Here is a 21,204-nt window from a genome sequence, read left to right as displayed (position 1 = left end):
TCAGCGGTTTAACCCGCAGCGCCACCGCGTCCCTGATAGAATATAAGGGTAGAATAAATAAACTGGCCTGTGGAAAAAGATGAGAAAGGAAGCAAGAAAAATACATGTGAGGGCCACTTGTTCAGTTGACATTTCCTTTTCAAAATCAAGTATAAAAATACAAAATATTTCATATTTATGTGTGTTTATTAGGAACATTTTAAATAATATTTCCAAGTTTCAGGTGGGAAAACATTTAGCTTTCAGTTACCTTCAGTTAAAGGAATATTCAAATATCACTTTCACAGTACTGGAAAGTTTTCAGCAGAATATAAAATACTGAATGAAGCGGCTATAAAACACACACACACACACACAGATACAAATACACACACACGCAATATTAAAATGGAATAGTTTATTCTAAGAAAAAGATGTCCTGATTTACTGCATAGCTAGTTTACTATCCAGAGTTTAGAGCATCCTTCCCAAAATGCTGCTTTGCAAAGGTGTTGACTGACAACTCCAAGAATTCTCAGACAACATTCGTCATGCTGGCTAAGAATTCTGTGAGTTTTAATTTAACACATTGGAATGGCTTCCTCAGAAGAAGAATAGTTTAGAGATCCTTATGGATCACATGCACAAGTAACATATTTTGGAACCATTAGAGAAGGAGAGCGAGCTTGCAAGATTAGTAGATTAGCAATTTGGCAATTGGATGGATTGAATCAGTTTAGTGCTGCTTACTAATGTCACCATTCTTTGCAAATGTTAAGATGGGCAATTGTTGTAATCCATGCTTTGCTTAGATTCAGACTGGAATAAAGTAAAGGGATTTTTGTTGTTGTTGTTGATGATATACACATTTGGAATGTTGAGAAATTGGCACACACACTGCAAAAATGACAAGCCATGTGGTGGTGGGGATATTTTATTTTTAAAGCAGCTGCACATTTAAAAGGGGGGAAAAGAAGGATTATACAGTAATGCAAATTCGGAAAAGTTAAACTAAAATATAAACTCCTTTTCCTAGAAAATATGAAAACACTGGTTGTGTTAAGCAAATTCAGGACTCACAGGGAAAGGAAGATAACAAGCAGCAAACATGTCTTTTGATCAGCCTGAGCTTTTCATCCAGAGAAGGGATTTTGGACAGCCAGAGTATAGTCCCAACCTGGAATTCCTTTACTTATTCCTTCCTCACTTGGGGGCTGGGGAGGGGGAGAAGAAGAAATAAATAATATTGAAATTAAACAGAGAGGCCAGATGCTAAGCAATAACATTCAGAGCAGTCAAAAACTTTGGGAGTATCTTGGACTGCAAGGCTTTAGTAAAGCTATTAACAGTTAAGATGATAATTGGCAGCTATATTTACAGTTGAAGTCAAAAAGTAAAGCTGAGCTAAAACTTCCAGCAAAGGTGCCATCTTGTGTACCTTTGCCCTCTGGCCTTTAATATAGTTCTTTGTCTTCATGCAGGCACAATGGTTGGAATTCTGATCTGAGTCTTCAGGATCATAGGCAGAAGCAATGGAGCTTGCTTGCTTTATTTATTTATTCATTTATTTATGCCTTTGCTGGGACCCATCTTTTTAGTATCAGATCTAGTTGTGGCCTCCTTCCTCATCTGAAAATGGATGCAAGAGCATGAAAGAAGCACTTATTTGGGCAGATTTATTTAAGAAGATAAATTTTCTTTGGGATCTCAAAATCACCAGTCCTTTCATCATAAACAGACCAATGATTGGGAGGTGGGATTTATTTTCATATTAAGCTAAAAATTATGTTTTCTACCACCTTATCCAGCTATCAAGCCACAGTACTTGGAAATAACTGACATATATCAGAACATAAAGTTGTCGTTTGATACAGATATATGTTACCAACCACTCTTGAGCTCCACCCACCCATCAAACCTCATACTGGAATATTCTGAGAAAAAATATATTATTAGAAATTAACTCCTGCAGAATATGAAAACATTACCTCATAGAACTTCAGTTCTGACTTGAACTCAGTGGGGCTTCTGTATAATCTTTTACTTTTATGTTTTTAAATATTTTAAAATAGCAAATCATTTAAAATCTCTTTTAAACACCCGTTCAAGAAGCAGTGATGACAAAATGCTTAGCTCTTTACAAGGGATTTCAATTAAATCTTTGAGCAATAATAATAGAATGCCAGTAGATAAAAATTGGACAAAGGAAAATGTTAGGAGAGCACTTTAAAGAAAAGAAGATGGAAGTAACTCCTGATCTTCCATACTGCAGGATGTAATGATCCAAGCCAACTTTTTCCCTATCAGTGACTCTTACCAATATCAAATAAGATGCCATCAAGGATGTAAACACATCCGCTTTGTTTTATATATCACAGTATATTTTGGACAACCTCAATTAAAAAAAAAACCAACGCGCGCGCGCACACACACACACACACACACACACAAACTTTGTTTCCCAGGGAAACTATTCATTTGCCAAGACTGGCACAGTATCAAGCTCAATGAAATAGACAAGGCAGAGAAAGCAATTTTGGGATCAACCCAAGAAATGACTACACAGGAACTGAATGAAAGGAAATGCTGTAAAATGCCAGCTTGGAATTGGGAGACAGTGAATGCAGCAGAGGCTAACGAAATTCAATTCCAACCAGAGCATTCGGATTCTAAGAACACTTTCATCATGGGAGAAATACATACATATGAAGGCCCATGTTTTAATATGGTGCATATGTTTGTAGCAAGAAGTCTCCACAAAACAAAAATATCGTCTGCACTCCAAATCAAATCTAGCGAGAATTTTTAATAGCTGCCATTTCTTGGCAAAACACAAGTTACATTCCCTACTAGGTAAAAGATAATTCAGCCCCACAAACAAGGCTAGGTTTCCCCAGGCAAAGTGGGAACAAAGGAGTGTGGAGCTTGTGAAGTTCTGTCCAGTCCTGACACAAAGAAAACGTAGTGCTTGTACATTCCGTCTACCTCACCTCCCAATCGATTCCTATCCAAAGAGAGTCACAAGGCTACTTTGTTCCTGCTGCGGGACAGCACTTGCCTTTAATTAACACATATTTAGAGGTACTGCAGTACCCCCAGCAGTCACGTGCTTGGAAAGGGAAGACTGGATCCCACTAGCAGCAGCACTCTTGTGTGTCCAGCAGCCCATGGGGTTTTTCCATGGCTGCTTCTTGCCTCTGCTTGAGGCAAAAGGGAGCAGTACGTTCTAGAAGGTAAAATTGAAATGGAAGCACAACACAACACAAACAGAATAGCTCACTGCTAGTTGCAGGTATTTTTAGTGAGATAAAACAAAAACAATCACCATCTTTGCTCCTGGCCACACTTCATACATTCACCAGCTGCACTGTATGAGAACAAAAGGAGAATAACAGAAACAGGTTTTCTGCAAGGTTAGCTGGACTTCCCATACTTCCAGTGTGCTGCTCATGCAAAATCAAATGTCTGCTGGGGGCAAAGATGAATTCAGTAAAGACAACAACCATACTGTACATCGGCTTCTTCACAAAGCGCTTCTAGCATAATTCACCTGTGGAATTCACTGCCACCAGGCATGCTGATGGCCATTAGCTTTAAAAGGTGATTGAATATATTCATGGTCTACCAATGACTTGAACACATCTGGCTTCCAAATACTAGTGGCAGGGGAAGAAGTGTGGTAGATGCCACAGAAGCATCTAATTGCCCACTCTGAGAAACAAAATGCCGGCCAAAGATGGGTCTTGCCTTCTCCAGCAGCACTATTCTTAAGTTCTGCTCTTTATTTTACAAATGTTTTGAATTGCCTTAGGAATACTAGTCAAAAACCTGGAGATTATTAAACCAAATAGTCCCTTTCAATCAATGGCAAAAGTCCAAGAAAATGAAGGGCAGAACTAATATTTGCCAAGGATGACATGAATGGTCTGTACTAAGGTGGGCGGAAACAGATTAGATGTAAAACAATTCTAGATTTAATATTCCAAGCTCAAATACAACATTTATGACCTCATATTTTCCTTGCTCTGTGATTTTACTAATGATATAGGTTGGCAATGGGGCTCCAGAGGAGGGAAGAACATGAAGCATATAGATATGAACTAGCAGTCAGCTCTGGGTAAGTGTAGTCTACCTAAAACTGCAACCCTTTCTGAACTGGAAAATAGGTTCCATAGACTTGAACAATGTCATAATGCCCCTGCCCCATGCCCTACCACAATTGTAACTGAAAATGATCCTTAAAAAAGGCCAATCCCAGATGCTAAAAGAAACCCCTGATTTGCAAAAAAAAAAAAAAAAGTTTGGATTGAATCTTAAGAAGGGCTGATGTTATTTATCCACCATTGATTTTAATTCTCCAGAAATCATTCCATTCAGCGCCTTATGAGTACAGAAATTACATGATATAAAATACAGAAATCTTAATGTTTTAAATAGTTTCTGCCCAGCCCATTAATCAGTTGATTCCATCAACTGAGGAAATTAAAACATGAATTTTGAGAAAAAGTTCCAAAAACAAATTATTTGGCTCCTATTGTACCTGAATATAGCATAATAAAAAGGTTGAGACAATGGAACAACAGGTCCAATGGGAATGGATGGGAAGAGGGGGAAAAGACAAGTATCACTTACTGGATGCTTTGCCAACTTCTTCTGCAATCTAGTTTGCCACTGGACTGCTTGCATGACGATAGCTTCCCACCTTCTTTCGAGATTTACAATTATCAGCTGCATCGACTGGTGGTCTGCATTCAGATTACAGGTATCTTGATCATCAAGCAGGTGTTGGCACAAACGTAACACTGAGCCTACCCCTCGATGCCTCTGCTTGATTTCACAGCACAGAGACTGTGGACAGAAGAAGGGTCAATGTCAATATACCATAATTTATTTTAATTGATTTTATGGTCATCTTTTACATTTTGCATTTTGTTTTGATTGTTGTAAGCCACCTTGAGTTTCTGTATAAAGAGAAAGGTGGGATATAAAACAAACATATACATTTTGTATGTTCAACAACTATATATTTTACATGTAAAAATGCAAGAATCGTTTGTAGATCGCAGCAGTTCTTGAGTGAACAACAGTCAGATCAAAATGCAAATGTATTCCTCTGAAGCTGGATAGCTAATTTTGAAAATACTATGCCAGTGATGTGTTTCTTCTTTGTTCAGTCTTTTTAGAAGTGATATTGCTAGTGCCATAGGCTTAACTCATTTATATTCACTGAGGCCATTTTTAAAAAAGATTGTTCTCTAACAAAAATATATACATTTTAAAAATAGTTGCTTTCTTGGACAATTCTACACTGCTTCATCAGCAGGAGAGGGAGAGGAAGGGAAGGAAACTGCTGCAGAGTCCCAAAGGCTGGAAAGCTCCAAAGAAAGACTAGCATTTCTGATGTTCAGGACACTTGCTTAAATCAGGAATAGATTTCAAAACAGAGTTCTATTTAGAGTGGTGAATCCTAGTTCTAACTGACTGTAGGCCACTTCCTAAGTTATGGCAATAATTGATTTGCTGGTAAAGAGACTACATTTTGGAGGTGGGGAGGGACCCTGCATGATGTATGTGGGAATGGATGGATGGTTGGATGGGTGGGAGAGAGGGAGAGGGAGAGGGAGAGAAAGATGTGATTGTCTTATCCTCTGGATAAGATTGACCACATAGAAAGCCTACATGAGAATATAATCAATGACTTGACAAGTGTCTCCTCTTGGGTATGGTTGCTTGTGGCTTGCAGCCTGGTTATCTACAGGATCACTTCCTTCCAATAGATGCTGCCCATCCAAGTGTGCCTGCAGAGAGTACCTGCTGAGGCATGATGGGAGGAGACTCAGAAACAAGTGCTTTCTGCAGAAGCGTCCCCTTTGTAGAATGCCCAACCACCAGAAATAAGATCTGTATTCCTCAATCTTGATTTTTAGCAAGCTGTTAAAAACTTGGCTTTTTGAAGAGCCTTTGGGATAGTAGAATTAAGTTTGAATCTAATTATGAGATGTATGTGGGCACTATCAGTATTAATGGAATTTACTGATTGTTTGACAGATGGTTTATACTATCTAGAGATATACGCTATAGAATTGATTATATTTTTGATTATGTTTGATATTATTGTAATTACTGTACAGATTCTCTGCTCTAAACTCTTAGAGTCTGAAGGACTTAAGCAGCGTAAGAATCTTTGAAATAAATAAATGTATAATGCCATATGAATTAGTTTAAATTGATGCACACACTCTTATTTCCAGACTTGGCTATTACAGTGTAATCTACATGGGGCTCCCCTTGGTTCTAATCGAGAATTTGGTACAGAACTCAGGAGAACACAATTATCCCTTTGTGAAAAGCATTACAGTAGCTATACCCAGGTAAAACACAAAGGGCTGTTTTTTACTTTAAAACCCTATGTGGCTTGGGTCCAGGCAACTTGAGAGAACATGCCTTTTCATAAGACACACACACCCATTCAGTCTTTGAGATCATCTGGAAAGATTTGTCTACAATTGCCATGACTTGTCCCATAGCATCTCATTATCAAGCCTTTTCTCTGTGGGAGCTCTAGTTCTCTGTAATGATAAACTGATGGCCTAATCTCTTTACTTTTTAAAAAGTCATGCAAACACCTTGTTAAAAGAGCTTTTTAATTGTTGATTTTAATTGTTTTAATATTTCAGGTGTTCTGATATAACTTATTATTGTAAACTGCTGAGGCAGTTGGTATAATAATCTAACAAAGAATTAGTATGGATTGGAGACTCATTCTATCATTCGGGAGCCCAGAAGATGAAGTTACATTTGCAGAATGTTCTCAGGTATAAATCTACCATCACCAAAAATAGAGAATGCTAGAGCTTTAAACAGAGCTTTCCAAGTCAGTAGACAGAGAAGTTCTGTATCCATTTGTCAGACTTCACACTAACCACAGCAATCAAGATTATTTTGAGCCTCCAGAAAATCAGTCCCATATTCAGTTATTAGCTAACAGCAGAAGCTTCACAGACTCATCATAGCTAGATAATATCTTTTTATTGCAGAAAATAATTATAAATGCAGAAGATCTGCTTGTTGCAAAACCCAGGAGTTGATATCACACAGAGAGATAAATATGTGTATGCGTACACCTCAGTGTAACAACCCATTAAAGGGGGTAGGATGTCCATTAAATCTGAATGGCCATAAATTATGGTTGTGTGTTATTTGCATTAATTTATGCCATTTGCATTATTACATAATTGTTGTCAATAATGTCATTTGCTGGAAAACCTCTATTTAACAGACAATGGACACTAAATGGGGTGGGGACCGAATGAAAAAAATTGTCCACTGTATCTAAGTCAAGGTCCATTAAGCTGGGATTTCACTATAAATATCTCTAACCAGGTTTTAAATCCTAGGCCTTTTCCTCTGTCCTTTCGAGTAAACAGACTTTTGACATCTTTTCCCAGTCATGAGAATTAGATAAATCTGCTGCACATTTACATAACAATACTGTGTGGTCTCAGATCACTGATTGCACTCACAGCTTCAGCCCTTATTTATTCATGAGATTCTAAGCCGCCCCAATCCATTATGATGGATATAACAACTTATATCACTGGATATAGGATGTAGATGATGTAGATGATGTAAATGGTGTAGATAGAGATAGAGATATGCATATGCCTCTCTTGAGAAGGTCCCCTTCCTCAGACAGAGGGTTGAATTGAATTGTTGGGTATGTCGGCTTCAAGCAGGTGTAGTCATGTTCTTTCCTCTTAAAAACAACAAGGACATTTCAAAATCACAAATGGCCAGAGGGGAAAATCCTCTCACCCACCCCACCCTACCCCACTATTCATGGGGGCTGATGTGAACAGAGAAGATATGCATTTTACTTTTCCCTCCTAGGAAAGATCACCTTGTCACTAGTAAGTGAACACACACACATTATTTATAGATAGTTAAAGGTCACAATGTCAGTAAATGAATGACTTATTAGAAACACATAAAACTACAAAGCATGAAGATGCTAGTTTTTGAAATACGCTTCTTTTTCTTGGGCTGGATGATAAAGGAAAATAGCTAACAAAAATCTAGCCACACTGCATTTGAATACTTGTGGTTTACAATTATGGAATGATTTCACTACTTCTGTAATGTTGTGAATATTTTTATAATTTTTGAAACGCTGCATATGTAGCTTCATTATTTTGTATTTCATTTACTGAAAACATTAATAGAAAGATCTAGGATACAAAGGAATTTCAATCTGTAATTCATACTAAGCAATACTTCTTTTCTACTTGTGTGTCCCGTTGAAATTCTTTGTATTTTGGCTGATCCGTTCCACATCACTCATTGTTCATGTGAAGATTTGCGATCAACATTATATTTTTAACACTTTTGAAGTAGAACAAAGATACATGTTCCAGATATATTCTTCAGATGTATCCTTCAGCTCTGGATTAAGTTCAGTATTTACTGCACAGCAATGTTCTGTGTATTTTTTACCATATTATAGTATATTCTTCACATTCAGGCCCTTACTAAGTAATTTAAACTTCGTAAGATGACATCATCTGCTGCACAATGCTATGGATGAAAATACAGAACTCATGAGAAAAATCTAAGGTATCACTCGAGCAATTTGTATTTCTTATTAGAGAGAATGTGGTGGCAACAGACTAGGAACAGAGAATTGTAATTGATAAGAAAACCCTTCTGAAAAATATTTGTGCTGTTTATTAATGCTGCTACCTGAAGACTGATTATTGCTATCTCCTAACTGATACTGCCATTTCCAAAAGAAATCTAAACTCTGAAATTGGTGAAAAATAACAGGAAAATTATACTCAACACATTTGGTACCTATGAAAGATATAATCCTTTTTATCTGTGTTTATCTGAATTCTTGAATCAAGATACTGGTGTGAATTTTTAGTAACGATATTCTTTTTTATGTTGCTAAATAATATGAAAGCCATTTTTAAATTGAAAAGTCTTCAACAAAATTATGATTGTATTCATAATATGGCTGAATTATTAATCAGTATTCTCTTAAACAATTGCTCTGTTTCTAACAATTAACAGATTGCTTATTAATGAAAAAGAGCAAACAAGATTATTCAATCCTACTTACAATGGGTGTTTTAATGCTTAAAAATATTTGTGTTCTAAATATTAATTCCAATAAGGTTTCATTAGAAGATGTCTTAATGATTAAGTGCATTTCATTGTAGAGTAACACTGCATAGGTGGATATTTCATACAATGTTCTACTTATTAATAAAAAGCATTCTATAATTGTTTCCACTGCTTAAGTTCTATAATAGACAGAATGTCATTATTGCTTTAATGAGGGATCTCTCTCCCTCCTGTTAATATTTCTGAATCTTTAAAGGATTGAATGACAAATTTCATAACTACAATTATTTAGTTTATAGTAGTGCATCATTTTCACATGTTCCCTCCACATTTACTTTCTTCAGGTTTATTATTATGACAACATTCAACTGAAGGGCAAAAGTAGTATTAAAACAGATACATAAGTTCTGCCAGCTTTGCAATTTACATGATCAATTTATACATTAGCAAACTAGACACTGCTTAAAACAGTGATGTTCTGGTCATATATCCAGTTCCACATTTGCAAGGCTTTCCTCTTGCACATCATCATATTTAATGCAATACAGTAAATGCTGCTAAGGCTTCTCTGAAACCAGGTTCCCATGATGTACAAAACTTCTTACGATATAAGGAGAGATAGAGCGTTCATTATTGACTCCAGCTAATCAATACTCTTCACAGTCAACTTTTATTGTCTCTCCAGAGATAGTCAACAGAGAAGGAGAGTTACTTATAAATTATCAGTGCTGAGAGTACTTCCAAAGAGATCCTAATGTTCTATAAATGATATATCTGTCATGACCCTTAGAGAAAACTCTCAAAATCTTACTCATAGAAGCAGACTTAGCATTTGTCATACCTGGGTGTTTCTAAGGATTCACTGCAGAACAAGAAAATCTGAATGAAAATTCTACTTGTGTTTGCTTGAAAATGAGTAGAATTCTTGCAGGAATGGGGATCGTGACTATCCTATAGGAGGGCTAAGAAACCATTTTTCTGCCCAGGGCTGAATTCTGTTAAGGGAATGGGAACTGAAGTCAGCCTGACCAGAACCAGGAGTGGGGGAATATTCTCTCTCACTCTGACTTTTTAAAAGTTTCTGATATCCATTTCTCTCTCTATCTTAGAGCAGAGGCATTATGGAAGGGGCGGTTCTTATCAAAGGTAGGAAATTTGAAATGAGGCCAGTGCTTAATTGGACTAGGGGTTATGCAAACATGGCTTTGGGTGCAAAAAGCCTGGCTTTACTCATCGAAGTGTCACACAAAAAAATCTAGTCCTAAGCATGTATACTCAGAAATAAATCTTATGAATTCAATAGGATTTATGACCACGTAAGTATGGATAGAATTACAGCCTAAAAGTAATTTACAGCCTTTTACTTGTTCATCCCCTGTGCTATTTCTAAAAACTGTTAGAAAGGAGATGGATTAGGGCAGTTCGATAGCCAGGTTGTATTAAATATATGCATGGTGTACAGTCTCCGTACCATCAGTATTTTTATATTTGTTATAAACAGGCATCTTTGCATACATCAGCTGAATTTGGTATTAACAGTTAATATTTTAGCCATATTTTGATTTATCCTATGGTGATTTCTTTAACTTAAAAATTAGCTGTGTATACTATACTTCATAAACAAAGTACACCAGAGCTTGAAAAGTACAGCCAATTATAAGTAATCTCTCAAAACAAAAACAAAACAAATGTCACATCTTTGAAGTGAATTATGACATGTCATCTTTTAAAGAAACTATTAGCAAATATGGGTGTTTTAACTGATTTCAAGGTTAAAAGAAAATATTACCTAAAACAAAGCCATGCTTGATTGCTAGTAGTGAGACCTAATCTATACTAAAACTAACTATTCGATAAGCATGCAATGGAACACAAGAAACAGCCACTGAAAAATGACATGATTAAATGGTACAACATGCAATCATTTGCTTTCAATTATATCAATGTATCTTCTTCTGTCCAAGGAGTCAGGCAGAAATATTGTTTTTTAAATGCCTCTATTAAATTGGGCACCAATAATAAAAGATGAGAGTCCTAATAAGCTCATTTGCATAATATATATCATACACTACAAAACTATTTTCTCCAAACAGCTTTGCTCATACATTTGTCTCCTGATCGTCATCCATCTTGCCAATATTACAGAGTGTTTCTTTAAAAGCATGCTGCTGTTTTCATAGCTTTCCCTGGAACTCTTTTGTAGAATTTCCCTTATTAATCCATTTGAAATTCTTCATTGTAATTATAGGAGAGAAAGTTTGGTTATAATATGCTTGCTGTCAGTTTTTATTAGGATGATGGTTGAAGGAAAACCTCAGAATGACATTTTGGTAATAGTACCTAATTGCAAGTCAGGAACATGGAATGACAGTTTAAAAGACATCATGAGTTCTTTTTTCAAAAAAGTGAACTGTTTTTTTTTTTAATTTAAGAAACATACCTTTTATGCTATTATCCACCAAATTATTGCAATGTGAACCTCCCTTGCCAAGATTCTTTTGTAAGAGTGCAAGATCTCACTGACAAGTTTGGAAATGACATGCGACATTTAGTATTAAAAATATCCACATTTGTAATCAAGACCTTATTTTCCCTTCTTGGTCCATTCACATGTGAAAAAATACAAATGCTATCAAACCATTTTAACGTAAAATTATTTTAAGTATGTTTGATTGTTTAAGAATTATCCTTGAGTCATTGCTATTCAGGTTAAGTAATTTATCGATAACTACTCCTGTCAAATTATAAGCTTTGAAATATAAGTATATATGTACAGTATAAAATACTTTAAATTACTTGAAAACAATTAAACTTCTTGCACCACTAGCCAATAAGTAGCATCTATATTTATCTCAGCTTGGCTCCAAAAGTACATCATATAGACAGAGATGTCTTGAATGATTAACCAAACATGATTTTTTTAAAAATTTCTTTATGTTACATCTTATGCTGGGTTAAGTAATTTTTAAACTGTTCTTATTTAAAGAATATTCTTTATTGTACTGATATTTAGCACATGTTCCTATGTTATTAGTAGTCTACTATATCTCTCTGGAAAAAATCTATTAAAATTCTAATCATATAACATAATATGAACATTAAGTTGTTCTGAAAGAAAATTCTAATAGATACAAATTCCTTATATTATTACTGAAATGTTGGCAGCTATCACTATGTCTCACTGGAATAAAAATACAATTTTGTCAATCTATTAAAACATGCTATTTAACAGGTTCAGCAATCAGCCATATTTCTGACATCGAATATATTGAGGTGGTGGACAGCTGCTGACTTTTAGGATTGACTATCAACAATAAAGGAACCAGCAGTCAAGAAATATACCACAGACTAGCACTTAGTAGGGTAGCAATGAAGGCTCTGGAAAAGATATTCAGATGACATGACATATTCATACTTAAAAAGATCAGATATGTTCAGGGAATGGTTTTCCTTGTGACATTATGGAGGCAAAAATTGGACTCTGAAGAAGCAGGATAGAAAAGAATATTGATACTTCTGAATTTGGTGTTGGAGAAAATCCCTGAGAATACCAGGGATAGCCGAGAAAATGAAAAAAATGGATGATTGAACAAATAAGTCCAGAGATCCACTTGAGGCACAAATGATCAGGCTCAAATTATTATATTTTGGGCACATTTAACATCTACATGAGACCGTTGGGGGAGGTGATCCGACAGTTTGGGGTAAGATACCATCAATATGCTGATGATACTCAGCTTTATATATCTACCCTAGACTGCCTGAGTGATGCCATGGATGTCCTGACCCAGTGCTTGGAGGCTGTAAGGGCCTGGATGGGGTGCAATGGGCTTTGACTCAACCCAAGCAAGACTCAGTGGCTTTGGGTTGGTGGGCCTCCCAGTGGTAAGGTTTTTCATCTTTGGTCCTGGATGGGGTTGCACTGCCCCAGACGGACCTGGTGAGCAATCCGGGGGTCCTCATGGACTTAAGGCTCCTGCTCAAAGAGCAGGTGGCAGCTGTGGCTAGGAGGGCCTTTGCACACCTTTGGGTTGTGCGCCAGCTGCACCCATTCCTAGACCGAGAGGCTTTGCTCACAGTCACTCATGCCCTCGTATTAATTGGTATTAATCCCTGCTTATTTGAGTGTTGGTTTCTGGAGAGGAAATGTTCTGGTCTTTTTGTTTGATTCTTAGCTTTTTTATTGCCTCTTTTGAATGGTGTGAAAATGTGGTTTAGCTCTATGTGTCTCTATGTGTCTATTAGATGGCTAATTTGTCTGAATGCCAAGCTTCTAGGAATTCCCTAGCATTTTGGGATTTGGCTTGGTCTAGGATACTCACAGTTTCCCAGTTGAAACTATGATTGAGTCTATCCATGTGTTGTGACATTAAGGAGTATTCATCCTGTCCTCTGACTGCTAGTCGGTGTTCATGCTAGTCTTCTGCCTGTCTGTCCTACATGGTGGCTCTTACAATCCTTACACTGTATGTTGTAGATGCCTCCTGTTTTTTCTTCTTGGGCTACTGGGTCTTTTGGTTTACTTAAGACGTTTTGGAGGGCTTTAGTTGGTTTGTCTGCTACAGTAATGCCATGTGGTTGTAATAATCTGTTGGTTGTTTCTGAGATGTTTTTGACATATGGTGGTGTTACCCTTTTTATAGCTTGTGTTGGTTGTGCTGTAGTTGCAGGCACTTTTTGATAAAGTTGCATGGGTTTTTATACGGTTGTGTGATATTAAAGTTCCAGATGCTTCACCAGATAGTTAAACAGCTCATTATTTAACAGCAATCCATATCAACCTTTCCTATGAACCACAGATATTTACTTCTCAGCTGCCTCAATAATTCTTACCCATCAATACCTAATATATTCAGGAACATAACAAATAAGCTTGCAACAAGTCAGATTATTATGTAGCTTAATGCTTCACACTTACTGGCAATATCTTTCCTGGGTTTCTAATATAAGATTTTCCCAGCCCTACCTGCAAACACCAAGGATTGATTTACATTAAGGATATCTCTGCCACAAAGATATGGTCCTTCCTGGGAGAAACATTCATTTCTAGAGTATGACTGAATGGAAGTTAACTTCAGTTTTTTTTCTTCCTCCTCCTTCTGTCCTGTAAATTTTTTCACTTCAGGTTATTATAAGCAGGCTATTCAGCCTTAATAGGACAAGAGTTAATTTTTAAATTAAATTTCACATAACCCTTCCCTTGTCTTCATAGGAAAAACACATAGTGAGATGGAAATACAAGTGGGGTAGACCTGAGGAATGACCCCACAAACAAGACCCAGAATGTGTCATTCTTTCACACTTTTCTTTTGCTTTAGTTATCTTTTTAAGGCTATTAGTTGGCAGCTCAAATACAGCAGTGAAGTTCTGGTTATTAGGCCTGGTTGCATTTGCTATCTATTGCTCTGGTAATATTGCATTAGTCCTCTCATGGTGCTTATGCCTGAACTCAAGCTATGAGATCTATCATCATCATCATCATCATCATCATCATCATCATTTATTTATTTATTTTCTATCCTGCCTTTATTATTTTTATAAATAACTCAAGGCTGTGAACATACCTAATACTCCTTCTTCCTCCTATTTTCCACACAACAGCAACCCTGTGAGGTGAGTTGGGCTGAGAGAGAGTAACTGGCCCAAAGTCACCCAGCCAGCTTTTATGCCTAAGGTGGGACTAGAATGCTCTGGCTTCTGGTTTCTAGCCCGTTGCCTTAACCACTAGACCAAACTGGCTCTCATAATCTATCTCTATCTACATCTATCTATCATCTATCTATCTATCTATCTATCTATCTATCTATCTATCTATCTATCTATCTATCATCTATCTATCTATCTATCTATCTTAGTTCTGCTCTTCCTGCAATATTGTATGAGGCCTGTGCTGTTGATTGTACTTGAATGGTATTTGATGTATGTTTCTCTCTCCTTACCAGAGCCTGCTTGGTATCAGAATTGACTCTGATTGTTCAGCTTTGTGTTATCTCTGCTGAATGTCTTCACTGAGTAACGATTGTTACCACTGTTACTATTCATTATGGTTTTATGAAACAGAAATAGCCTTCTATAAGGTTAATGCATTCTGTTTATGATTTTTGTTTCCTCATGAACATAAATTTGCTGGTGATAGTATATCCTGGAATGAAGGAGTTATAATAAATACGGAGCCTGGCTGATGTCCATAATGGGGCTAGTGGCTTGAAGTCAAGTGGTATGAACACTTGGAATGCTAAAATACGGCATCTCTCTCTGCTCATCAGAGAGACCCCAAATTTGGAACACTTCCTGAGGCAGTCTGTCAGGAAAACTGGTGAAAAGCCACGCTGAGCTGGAGTTGCAACTCTAGTTTCTTTATTGTTCCTACCATATACAGAATCTTGCCAGACTAAAGGTATCCTAACTGGTCTAAAGGAAAAACTTTAGGGCGGGGCCAGTCTAACTTTCTTTGTCGATCTGCCAATGCTCTCAATGCTGTGAGAAGACTTAACTCCCTGGAATGCACTCTCTCCTCCCTCAGCTCTGAGATCCATCACATTACCCCCCTCCTCAGGGATGCATTCCATCACACAGTCCCAAACTGAACTGAGTGATGGGGGATTTCAATCTTTAGCAGCAGAACAGCTTAGGCAAGGATGGACCATGGCCAATCAGAACAAAACATCTTTGAAGGCACTGATGACTTTTGAGGACTTGTCTACCTATCTAGCAGAAGGACTTTACCTCCTGACATGTGTTTTGCCCTCTCAGATGGATATCTGATGCTCAATTTCTTCTTCAATAATTGCGCTTTTAATCTTTTGACTTCTCCTTTTCCTTTTCCTGGTTCACCAATTCCTATGTGGACTCAAAGGAACAACTATTGCACAGTGTTGGTGAGGTCACATTCTGTGTTTCCCTTAAAAAAAATCAATTTCTGAGTACCCCCAAAGTCAAGTTTGATCCTCCCATATTTGCTGAATGGCATATCCTATTATTCTTTTACATTGTCTATGCTAGCCTCACAGGAATTCACTCTCTGCAGGTACAAAGCCCATCCCTGATTCAGATAAAACAATACAATTAATGTGAGATATAGATAAACTCTGGTGTCACAGTTACTATCCTTGATCAACATTTTTATTGATTACCATGGCTCAGTCTATGCCTGTATATTGGTTAATTGGCAACAGCAAAGGGACTTTCTTGGGGTGCTGGTTAACTGCTACCAATTGGTCACTATTCTGTACTAATACAAAACCAGCTGCATGTGTTTTCCTTTTTCTCTTATTTATGCTAAACTTATGCAAGAGTAATTTACAACTTTAGGCACTAAAAAATCAAACAATGAGTCTTCATTAAGCTGGATGTAATATACAGAATTCAGTACTGAATACAATGAGACAGTTCTAAGGAGTCAAGATGTAAAGATGAAATTATTTTGGTCCTTGCAAATGCTTCTGTACAGAAAGATTTATTTTTAAAATTAAGTTCTGTTACAGAAAAGGCAGTGTCTTCATATAAATGTGCAGAAATTATGTGTTCATGATTGAATATGCAGGTACAGTGTATAGTACTAAATATATATGCATTTCATATTTTATATTGCTCCAAAAATCAACCCAACTTGCATCAATGCTTTTTTATTACCTTAAAGTACTGCAGTTGCTTCTCCGCATTCATTGTTCCTTCATTTTCTTGCCTCAGACAGGAATTGAAGATAAAAAGCTCGGTATCTCTCAGCCACCCTTTCAGTTCTTTGATTCTGACCTCCAGCTGCCTTACCAGGCTGCCACTTTCAGGGGAAAGCAGGTCACGTGGCCCTAACCCACTGTGCCCTACCAATGTGTCTTGAATCTTTTCTTGTAGGGTTTTCTAATGCAACAGAGAAAGAAAACATAGGTTAATCTAAGGTTCTAAAGCACACGTAGCTAACAGCTGGCCACTGGCCACTGGCTAGAAAGTAGCCACTCTAACTCCTGATTTACTGTATGTTTAAACCTATTTCTAATAGACTCTTTAAAAAATATTGTCTGAGCCCATACAGATAACTGAATTGCTTTGGGGTGAACAACTCTCAAAGAAGTTTGGTTGTCAACAAAAGCTTATTGGGTATAATATTCTGGTTATGTTATATTATACCTGTTATGGATATATAGTCAAATGTTTTATACATAGCTGAAACATGGATGATGCTAAGCTATGATTTGTTGAAGTTGCCACAATGCTAGACTTACATAATATGTTGAACTATGACCCATGGCTCACAAATCATATAGGCTTGATTCACACAAAAGCCAAAATCAAACAAATCACATGATGGCTTAGTTGATGCAAAACCTAGTAATCTCAGTTGATCTCAGTGCCACTGTTTTTTTTTTCTAGAGAAGAGTTTTAGTAAGAACTTATTTGGATTCCAAAATATGCAAGTGGACCTATGACTGAAGACCTACTTGTCCTCTCAGTACCATTACAATTACCTGTCTTTCTTTAAAAGTCTCTGTTGAGGGGCTAGATATACTTTGAATGATGGCAAAGAGGATTTAGAGCTAGGAGACAGTAGACAGGAAATGCAAAGAGGGAGGTATCTTCCTACCCAAAGAAAAATGCCTTCTGCTGCAACATTTTGTATCTCACCCATTTTTAAAAACTTCGTATGTAATAAGGCATATGAAATTGTATGATGGGAGAACTGATTACCTGGCTCAGTGGGTTATAATTTAAATTAATTATAATCTAAGTATGCAACATGGTGTTCTCCACATGCTTTGGAATACAGCCCCCAATCTCCAAAAACATGATCTATTCTTGCTTGTCAGAGTTATGATCTAAAAGAACTAGAAGGATCTAGATTGCACACTGATCTAGACGTACTAAAATTATAACAAGGAAATTTAACTATAATGAAATATGAAATAGAATATATGGGATGTTTTAAAATCATTTATAATAATGGCACTTAAAAATAGGTACATTGGAGGGATGAGACTTAGGCATCCATAAAGTAGATATACTGAAATTGGTGGAATTTAACTTAACAGTTGCTTTCAGTAGGGTTTCCAAGGAGGACTAAATCTGGTTCCAGTTTACTGCAATTACTGTCAGTTTACTTAATTATTTATTTAAAATGCTAATTTTAATACATTAATATAGCTATACATTTTGTGTTTTTGTACTTTTATTTATTTGTATTTGTTTAACAATGAGCTCATGAAATAAGTAGACAAATTTTCAAATACTATGAGCATCTGTAATCACTGAATGCATATTCAATGAAGTAGGATGGTCTGGGACATGGGAATCATCTAGTCATTGTGTAAATAATAATTGCAGAAGGACAGTCTGCTTCATAAGGGGAACTGATTAAGTGCCACACTGTATGGTGATATAAAAACCAATAGGGGAAAAAATACAACAAATTGGAGTTTACTGGAAAATATACATATTTGCTGATATCTCAAAATCGGGTAAATTTATCTCTTAGTTAAGATTTGGGTATCATAACCTGCTCTGGTTCTCAGCACTGGTGTATTTCAGAGCAAAGGACCGTATGCCAAGGTAATTGGGAAAACTATATGTGGTAGGCATGACAGACTCTGAAGATTTAATAGCTCTCAAATATATAGGATAAACATTTTTCTATAGTTTTGCTAATACATTTTCCATTCAGAATCCATTGCAAGTTGTCTTAAAATCACTTTGATTTGTTGTACAGATAGGGTTAATATTAACAGATATCTTAGCTCTTGGGTTGCAGAGTTAGAAGTCAATTTATTGAGATGCATCGGTAGTTGCAATCAATTGATGCCAATTCTCTGATTCTGGAGAGATTCTCACAAATCCTCTTGTGCACCCACCAATCCTTTTATTTCCAAAAAAAAGTGGAAATGGGAGTGCAGGAATCTAAAATGCAGCTAGCATTCTTCTTGTGTCCAAGCCAACCTACTGCAACAAACATCATTTTAAAACAGTGTTAACATGGCAGAATTATCACTGAAGAATAGTTCAATCTTTGCTGCTGTTGAATCTGAAAAATGGAGACGGATGCAGATGTATGTATGCATTATTATCATTATTGACTTGGCTATTTCTACTTATTAGGCTATTATCTGCTCATTCATCACCACTAATTTTGCATATAAAATTGCTTGTATTCAGTTTCACTTGGGCTTATTTAGATAATAGCCAAATATGAGGCATTAAAGACTTGGTTTTGATTGTAATTACAAAGACTCGGGTTACTTTAGAATTATGTGAAGTTACACAGTAAGTGGATTTATTGCTATCAAGGCTTCTAAAAGCTAGACCTTCCTTGCCTGCAATAATCAGTGGATCATTAAAAGGAGAGTAAGTTAGGATTAGTCCCATTCAAATCAGTGAAATGGGAAATAAGTGTTTTGAGAATTTAACAGTCTAACAATACGCTTTGAAATATATACTGAATTAAATCAACAGATACTCATCTATTCTCAAACATTGTGCAAATTATGTTTTTGGGAGATCATAATAGAATAAAACAAGCATTCTTGGCAACACCCTTCTATTTGGATGGCTCAAATATTGATAATTTGAAGGCTCTCGGTGGAATCCAGCTTTAGCTATTGTTTTTATGCTGTAACAAAAGTAGCAGCAGGAGGTGAAATCAATGCCCTTGGTGGGTAGGGTCACAAAAAAGAATTTATTGCCACTTTTTTGTTCTGGAACAGTTTGCAATCATAAATTCTTCATAAACAGAATACTTCAGAGAATGGTCCGTCTTCATAAATATACGACAGAGGACATCAATTTCATTTAATTCACAATTTGTGTCAGCACAGCAGATGCCAATGCCTGCCTTGATAGGGTTGTTTAATATGCAATTGAGACTGAGTAATATTCAGCACAGGGGACAAAATTTCACAGATTAAACTGTACGCACCACTGACATTTCATTCTAATGTATTTCCATTCCACACTGTTCACCTTAGATGAAAGTAATATTAAAAACCATATCTCTCTATTTTACCATTGTTAGAAGTTAAAATCCTTGTCTTTAATTTTTTTATGCCAATTAAAAGTAATCATGCCAATTAAACAGTATGCATCGTGTTGTTAGTTTCCACAGTTTTCTTATTAAATTAAAGAAAACTCCATCAAAAACTGCTCATTAGACATGAAATTTCATTTAAGAAGAAAAAGCAACTTTTTTTGTAAATGCAGAAATTAATTTGAAAAAGTAATATAAAATTGCTTCTTGATAGAAAAAGAAAGGACCTTTAAAATTCATTTTAAATGGCAGAGTGGTCTTTTATTTCTGTTTTAAAATCTGATTATTTTAATGAAGGAAAGTTGATTAATTGCTTTTCTGACTGACTGTATATGTTACTGGGGTAACCAGGAATTTAGGATTGTTCTTCAAATGCACTGATTTAAAAAGATGAACAATTAATTTTGTATGCCCAAGGGGAATTTGAATTTGATATAAAATAGTCCTTTCCACATCACACAGCATCTTCCTTGCTAGTGGAAGGGACTTGGAAAGTGCGAACTATTATATGACATGGGGATTACTTCTTCCTAATGAAAACAAAAGAAACAAAAGCAGAAGTACCATTGCTGCTGAGCATAATTAAAAACTTGGGAATACCTAAAGCAGCTATCTGAAACATAATCTTACTCCACCCTCAGCAGGTTGATCCATGCTATCAAAGCTCATCATACCAAATATTTGGTATGATGAGCTTTAATAGCATGGATCAACCTGCTGAGGGTGGAGTACAGCATAGTATCTGTAATTCTTTTGCCAGTTTGAACTCAACCCACAGGTCCATGCAGAGATCCACTTCTCAGAACTCTCTGCATTGAAGACTTCCGTGCTCAAGGTTCCTACTCAGCTACCATGCAAAAAGCCAACTTATGTGCATGTACCACCTTTCATGAATCAAAGAATCTTTTGAAAAATTGCACCTTTAGATCAAGGCAACATTAAAATACTGCAATATAAAAAAGTTACAAAGTATTCCATGATGCCCAGCTCAGTGGACCAACAACATTTCCATAGTTTTGATTAAAGCACTACCTGCACGCGTTTGCCCCTGTCCATGTACTTTGGCTACATATTAGTTAGTGAAAACTTTC

The 21,204-nt window shown here is 36.3% G+C and overlaps 1 protein-coding gene across 2 annotated transcripts in view; it reads right to left on the bottom strand.

Annotated features, from left to right (window-relative positions):
* Positions 1-21,204, bottom strand: part of AKAP6 (A-kinase anchoring protein 6) — a 258,121-nt gene that overhangs the window by 27,291 nt on the left and 209,626 nt on the right. For both annotated transcript variants that reach the window (XM_063290024.1, XM_063290025.1), the window contains exons 11-12: positions 16,738-16,962; positions 4,612-4,827 (exon numbers count right to left, since the gene is read on the bottom strand). In XM_063290024.1, coding sequence (XP_063146094.1) covers positions 4,612-4,827; positions 16,738-16,962 — 441 coding nt within the window. The remainder of the gene's footprint in view (positions 1-4,611; positions 4,828-16,737; positions 16,963-21,204) is intronic.

The sequence above is a fragment of the Candoia aspera genome, chromosome 1, assembly GCF_035149785.1.
Source record: "Candoia aspera isolate rCanAsp1 chromosome 1, rCanAsp1.hap2, whole genome shotgun sequence".
In the NCBI taxonomy this organism is placed as follows: domain Eukaryota; kingdom Metazoa; phylum Chordata; class Lepidosauria; order Squamata; family Boidae; genus Candoia; species Candoia aspera.
This window is presented reverse-complemented; position numbering and strand designations above follow the sequence as displayed.